A 7,500-nucleotide genomic window follows, 5' to 3' on the forward strand; every position below is an offset into this window, starting at 1 on the left:
TTCGGACTATAAGTCGTAGTTTTTTTTATAGTTTGGCCGTTTTTTTCATAGTTTGGGGGTGCGACTTATACTCAGGAGCGACTTATGTGTGATATTATTAACACATTACCGTAAAATATCAAATAATATTATTTAGCTCATTCACGTAAGAGACTAGACGTATAAGATTTCATCGGATTTAGCGAATAGGAGTGACAGATTGTTTAGTAAACGTATAGCATGTTCTATATGTTATAGTTATTTGAATGACTTTTACCATAATATGTTACATTAACATACCAGGCACATTCTCAGTTGGTTATTTATGAGTCATATAACGTACACTTATTCAGCCTGTTGTTCACTATTCTTTATTTACTTTAAATTGTCTTTCAAATGTCTATTCTTGGTGTTGGGTTTTATCAAATACATTTCCCCAAAAAATGTGACTTATACTCCAGTGCGACTTTGTTTCCTTCTTTATTATGCATTTTCAGCCGGTGCGACTTACCGTATTTTCCGCACTATAAGGCGCACCTAAAAACCACAAATGTTCTCAAAAGCTGACAGTGCGCCTTATAAACCGGTGCGCTTTATTACGATTCATTTTCATAAAGTTTCGATCTCGCAACTTCGGTAAACAGCCGCCATCTTTTTTCCCGGTAGAACAGGAAGCGCTTCTTCTTCTACGCAAGCAACCGCCAAGGAAAGCACCCGCCCCCATAGAACAGGAAGCGCTTCTTCTTCTACCCGCCCCCGGAAGAAGAAGAAAAAACGCGCGGATATCACCGTACGTTTCATTTCCTGTTTACATCTGTAAATACCACAAAATGGCTCCTACAAAGCGACAAGGATCCGGTTCATAAAAAGACGCAATCTCTCCATCCGCACACGGATTACTACCGTATTTCACAGCAACTTTCCTGTGAACCGCACTGTGGAACGGGAGCACGTACGGTGAATATTCGCACCACAGGGAATGAGAAGTCATCCTTCACTGTGGTTCTAGCTTGCCATGCTAACTTCCACCCATGGTGATATTCAAAAGGAAGACCTTGCCAAAAGAGACCTTTCCAGCCGGCGTCATCATAAAAGCTAACTCGAAGGGATGGATGGATGAAGAAAAGATGAGCGAGTGGTTAAGGGAAGTTTACGCGAAGAGGCCGGGTGGCTTTTTTCACACAGCTCCGAAGGCGAACACACCTTCACTAAGACGGGCAGACAGCGCCGGACGACATACGCCAACATTTGCCAGTGGATCGTAAATGCCTGGGCAGATATTTCGGTCACAACTGTGGTCCGAGCTTTCCGGAAGGCAGGATTCACAGAACAACAGCGACACTGACTCCGATGACTTCGACGAGACGGAACCGGCCATTTTGGATACCACGCTTGCGCAACTTTTCAATTCGGACACCGAAGACGAAAAATTCGAAGGATTTACGAATGAAGAATAACTTCAGAAGGTGAGCGCTATGTTTATTTTGTGTGTTGTGACATTAACGTTCGAGCAACATTATGTTGCTATTGCTCTACACCATTTTGAATTTTACTATGTTTGTGATTGCACATTTGCGTACATTTTGGGACAGAGTTGTTAGAACGCTGGTTTTCAATATATTATTAAAGTTTGACTGAACTATCTGACTGTTTTTTTGACATTCCCTTTAGCGCAGCGTAGGCGCGGTTTATAATCCGGGGCGGCTTATTGGTGGACAAAGTTATGAAATATGTAATTCATTGAAGGTGCGGCTAATAATCCGGTGCGCCTTATAGTGCGGAAAATACGGTATACTCCGGAGGTACTTATACTCCGAAAAATACGGTATATAGTATATATACACCTGTATAGTATATATATATATATATATATATATATATATATACACACACACACACATACATATGTATACAGTATGTATATATATTTATATATATATATATATATATATATATATATATACATACACACATATGTATATGTATACATATACACATATGTATATGTATATGTATACATATATACAGGTAAAAGCCAGTAAATTAGAATATTTTGAAAAACTTGATTTATTTCAGTAATTGCATTCAAAAGGTGTAACTTGTACATTATAGCATGAAGTGTTCTAAAACTTGCTGGTAGACGGCTGCGTTGACCCTGGATCTCAGGAAACAGAGTGGACCGACACCAGCAGATGACATGGCACCCCAAACCATCACTGATGGTGGAAACTTTACACTAGACTTCAGGCAACGTGGATCCTGTGCCTCTCCTGTCTTCCTCCAGACTCTGGGACCTCGATTTCCAAAGGAAATGCAAAATTTGCTTTCGTCAGAAAACATGACTTTGGACCACTCAGCAGCAGTCCAGCTCTTTTTTTCCTTAGCCCAGGTGAGACGCTTTGCGCGCTGTTTCTTGGTCAACAGTGGCTTGACACGAGGTATGCGGCAGTTGAAACCCATGTCTTTCAAGCGTCTCTTGGTGGTGGATCTTGAAGCACTGACTCCAGCAGCTGTCCACTCCTTCTGAATCTCCCCCACATTTTTGAATGGGTTTTTTTTCACAATCTTGACCAGGGCGCGGTGATCCCTATCGCTTGTACACTTTTTCTGACCACAGTTTTTCCTTCCCTTTGCCTCTCCATTAATGTGTTTGGACACAGAGCTCTGAGAACAGCCAGCCTCTTCAGCAATAACCTTTTGTGTCTTTCCCTCCTTGTGCAATGTGTAGATGGTTGCCTTTTGGACAGCTGTCAAATCTGAAGTCTTCCCCATGTTTGTGTAGGCTTCAGAACTGGACTGAGAGACCATTTAAAGCCCTTTGCAGGTGTTTTGAGTTAATCAGCTGATTAGTTTGTGGCACCAGGTGTCTTCAAAATTCAACCCTTACACAATATTCTAATTTTGTGACACACGGAATTTTGGATTTTCATTTGTTGCCACTTCAAATCATCAAAATTAAATGAAATAAACATTTGAATGCATCAGTCTGTGTGCAATGAATAAATATAATGTACAAGTTACACCTTTTGAATGCAATTACTGAAATAAATCAAGTTTTTCAAAATATTCTAATTTACTGGCTTTTACCTGTATATATATATATATATATATATATATATATATATATATATATATATATATAAACACATATGTATATGTATACATATACACATATGTATATGTATACATATAAATATATATATACACACATATACACATATGTATATGTATACATATACACATATGTTACATATACACATATGTATATGTATACTTCTTCGAAAATTTGGTTGGTGCGGCTCAAATGCCGGTGTGCTCTACGGTCAGGAAAATACAATAGTTTCATTATTGTGCACATTAGTAGATCAATGTGTATTCCTGTGTGTGTGTTTGTGTGTGTGTGTGTGTGTGTGTGTGTCTTACCAATGACAGGCGTGTCGTCCATGGTAATGCCCTGAGATTTTAGGTGCTTTCGGATGCAGGCCAGGCGCTGCACGTTGGGCCCCCAGCGCCGCCCCAGCATGTGAACCCTCTGCACTGTGGTCACAAAGCGCATTTCCTCGCTCAGCTTGCACTCAGGCCGCCAGTCAGCCGGCGGCACCACGCGGCACATGCCGGCATCCTCGGCCTGCTCCCGCACGGTGTCCAAATACACCAGCGGGTCCTGGAACTCGCGCGGCACCGGCAAAAAGACGGGCACCTCGCCCAGTGCCCCCCAGCCGTCGGGCCTGCTCCGCTGTCGCTCACACTCCTTCTCCTGCTCGCGCTCCTTTTGCCGCGCCAGCTCCTTCTCACGCTCCCACTCCTTGTCGCGGTCGGCCGGCCGCGGCGCCGCCGGCCTGAGCTGTCCGGGGTTGCCTGCAAGCGGGGAGGAGGCGGAGTTTTGCCGGGGGTCTGAGGTAGTGGCTGCGCGACCAGGGCTGTGGGAGTGATTGTGGCCCGACGACGGCGAGGAAGAGGCAGCGCCGCGAGACCTGCTCAGTTGCTGCTGTGCTTGGCGGATCAACATCAGCTTGCCGGCCGATGCTCGCTTGGGCCGCTGGTTCGTTGACTCTACGGCGGTGGCTGCTGGTGTGGAAGAAGATTGTTGAGCGAGGGGCGTTGAGGACGGTAATGCGGGTGGGGACGTTTCGGGAGGAGGAGGCGGTTCAAAAACATGTCCGTTAGAAAGCGGAGTGGTGGCGATCTGCATGGGGGCAGCTGCCTTTTTGCTGCTGCGGGTCTCTAGGGGTGTGCCCTGAAGCTTGGCCTTCTTGGGCTCTGCAGTTTTAGGCTTTTGCTCACCGACCTGGTGAAGGACCACCTCCAGACGCCGCTTGGAATTCCGCAGCCCCTCTCGCCCTTGGAAGTCGTCCTGCAAGCATCGTCTCTGGCAGTCCTCCTTGGCCGCGGTGTTATGCCGTTGCCCGTTTAGCCTGCCGTTGAGGCGTGCGCCCCTGTGCAGCCCGTTGGATGATAGTAGCACCTGTTTGCGTGTTTTTGCATTGCTGTGATAGGCTGACGATGACGCCGCTGCTTTTCCTGAGTGGGTCAGCCCGTTGCTGGCTGCTGGCTGGCTGTGCTGATTGTGATTGTTCGCTGACGCCGAGGCGTTGTTGTGTTTGCTGCTGCTGCTGCTGAGTTTGGTTTTCTTGCCCAGTTCTCTCTGCTTGGCTTTGGTGTAGGTGACGTGACCTTTGGATACGGTGGCTGTGTACTTCTTCACAGTTTTGGACGGCAGGCGGAAGTCGCGACCCCTCTTGGTGCCGCTGGCAGCTTGCATGGCGCTCAGCCTGGTGATCCCGTTCACTCTGGAGACCTGACGTCATGTACAAGAAGACAAGCGTTAGATGGCTGGTGTATACCGAAGCTTGTTGCTAGACAAAATTGATCAATCATGAGCCAAAGTCCAATTAAAAACAACAATTCAAACACCAAATTACTCCAAAAACTTCACGCTTTTTGTTATCTATGATTTTTCTACTTAAATAAATGCTGGTAATCAATGAAGGAGGACACATTTTCTGTCAGGCTGATATAATATTTACTGATCTTCCCTTTAACAAGAAAGAGAGTGAAGAATTTACATTTTGCAAAAGCTTGCTCTTGCGAAGACGCCCATTCTAGTGTTTACATACGCAATCCACAATGCTTTTGCGGTAGTGAGACCAGCGCTGTAACATTTACTTGTGACCTGTGAAATCTTACAGAAAACCCAACCTTTGACTGTTCAACATGACAATGCAGGTAGAGTCTAACAAACAACATAAACAAAACCACAAAGCCAAACAGCTGGGCATAAAAACATTCTGATTTATTTTTTAACACTTTAAAGGCCTTTTGATTAAATAATGTCAGTTGTCAATTAGTATACAATTAAACTATTTATAGTCACAATGGAGAGCGGATGGGGGCGCAATATTTTCTTCTTCCTGGGGGGGGGGGGGGCATATCAGAAAATGCGTGGGTATGCCATACAAATGTAGCTTACCACCACCAGGTGTGAATAAATGATGGGTTCCCACTTCTTTGTGAGCGCTTTGAGTATCTAATAATAGAAAAGCGCGATATAAAATCTAATCCATTGTTATTATTATTATTATTATTGTAGTCCGACGATGTAATCAATAAGCTCCTTCTTTTTCACCGCTGTTGCCAGTTCTAATATGGCAACAGCTATTTAGAGTCCATTTTAAAATAATTTTATTGGTTTTTAAATCCTTACATGGTCTTGCCCCACCCCCACCCGGTCCCTCAGGTCAGCTGGTCAGCTGCTCCTGAAGGTACCGAAATCAAAGCTCAAGCTTAGAGGGGACAGGGCCTTCTCTGTTGCGGGTCCCAAACTCTGGAATGACCTCCCTGTCCATGTAAGACAGGCCCCTCCTTTGGCTACTTTTAAGACCCTTCTTAAAACCCATTTTTACTCAGTATGAGACTTTGAACTGTTTAAACTGTTTTAAACTTTTTTAACTGCCTTTTAAACCAACAAACTGTTCTAAAGATAATTTTATTTGCTTTTTCTATGTGCATATATATATATATATATATATATATATATATATATATACTTTACATATACTGTGTATATACACTTTATATATACTGTGTGGTTTTTTACCTCTGTTTTAAATGTTATATTTTAGTCTGTCCTTTGCCTGTATTTTTTTGTGGTGTACAGCCCTTTGTTTTTCAACTGTGGTTGTTTTTAAAGGGATTTATAAATAAAGTTGGTATGGTATGGTACAGTATATAAAGTAGCGTACAGTTATAGTTTAAAGTCTTAAAGTCAGTAGACTCGCTACGGAAGCGCTAAAAAATAAAAGAATGAAGGGGAGAAGAAATGGAACCACATAAATAAGACCGTCCACAAAACGATGCATCCTGAAGAGACGATCAGAAAGTGGCTTGAAGACGGTCTGTAAAACAATCTATGCAACATTTTGACCAAATAACCACCATTATATGTTGTGTAGACCACAAGGAAGTGTTTTAAGTGTAGAAAAAAATAATCATAAAATGACCCCTTTATTGCGCCCTATAATCCAGTGTGCCTTTTGTATGAAAATAGAACTTTATTGACCCGCTCGGTGGCACAAGTTGTTTGCAGATTCAAAAACAACTATGCTTCTAAAGCCCTGTCTATATTAAGCCGGATAACTCCTTAAACAAATAACCCATGTCAGCCACACTAACCCATCGTTTAAGGTTCCCCTCCTTGGGAATTTTTTTTACAAGGATAAGTGCGCAGTCTATTTTTTGAATCTCCGGCTCTTAGCTCGGTGTGGACTCATTGATCATTTATAAACTGAGTTCGGAGAGAAAGTGACGTCAGAAACGACGCGCCACAGCCAGCTTCATAACAACCGGTTTCCACTCAGAGGTAAACACTAGAAAGATGGAGGCGTTTCACCCAGACATGCCAGTGTTTCTCCTGCTTCTACATGTACAGGCGCTTGTAGAAATCACACATGAATACCTTAATAGAAGTAAAAGCGCGATTGGCGCTATTTCGGATACACCACATCTCAGACGGCAACATAACAATGCTGAGCGACGGTTTTGGATAAGCCCTGGAAGAACGGCAGCCTGGTGGCATATGTTTGTCAATGAGTGTGTTGTGCCAGAGGAACGGCAAGAGAACTTTCGAATGTCCAGGTCAACTGTGATTCTACTTAGCGAAAAACTTTGTCCATTTGTCGAAGGGGAGACAAGGAGAATGCGGGCTCCCGTGGATGTGATAAAAAAGGTAGCGTGTACTTTGTATTACTCGGCCGACGAGGGAAGACTTCGGAAAACAGCGAATGCATTTGGACTGGCAAACCAGACTATCAGTTATTGTCTGCCATGTATGTCGAGTGAATGTTTATATACACTTCCAGGTCAAAGGTGACTATGACGTAATATAAACGTGTCTGCCATTTTACGCGCATGCTTACGAGGCGCATTGCGCCCGTGGACGGAGGGAGGAGGGGGTCTTAAACCAAAGCTTAAACGATGACATTTTGTGTGTGTGGACAGGAATAAGGTTAGGTGGATTATACC

At 43.6% G+C, this 7,500-nt stretch overlaps 1 protein-coding gene across 3 annotated transcripts in view; it reads right to left on the bottom strand.

Annotated features, from left to right (window-relative positions):
- The window catches only part of jarid2b (jumonji and AT-rich interaction domain containing 2b), a 225,897-nt gene that overhangs the window by 17,477 nt on the left and 200,920 nt on the right, over positions 1–7,500 (bottom strand). For all 3 annotated transcript variants that reach the window (XM_061966900.2, XM_061966898.2, XM_061966899.2), the window contains one exon: positions 3,403–4,777. In XM_061966900.2, the coding sequence (XP_061822884.1) occupies positions 3,403–4,777 (1,375 nt within the window). The remainder of the gene's footprint in view (positions 1–3,402; positions 4,778–7,500) is intronic.

The sequence above is a fragment of the Nerophis lumbriciformis genome, linkage group LG11, assembly GCF_033978685.3.
Source record: "Nerophis lumbriciformis linkage group LG11, RoL_Nlum_v2.1, whole genome shotgun sequence".
In the NCBI taxonomy this organism is placed as follows: domain Eukaryota; kingdom Metazoa; phylum Chordata; class Actinopteri; order Syngnathiformes; family Syngnathidae; genus Nerophis; species Nerophis lumbriciformis.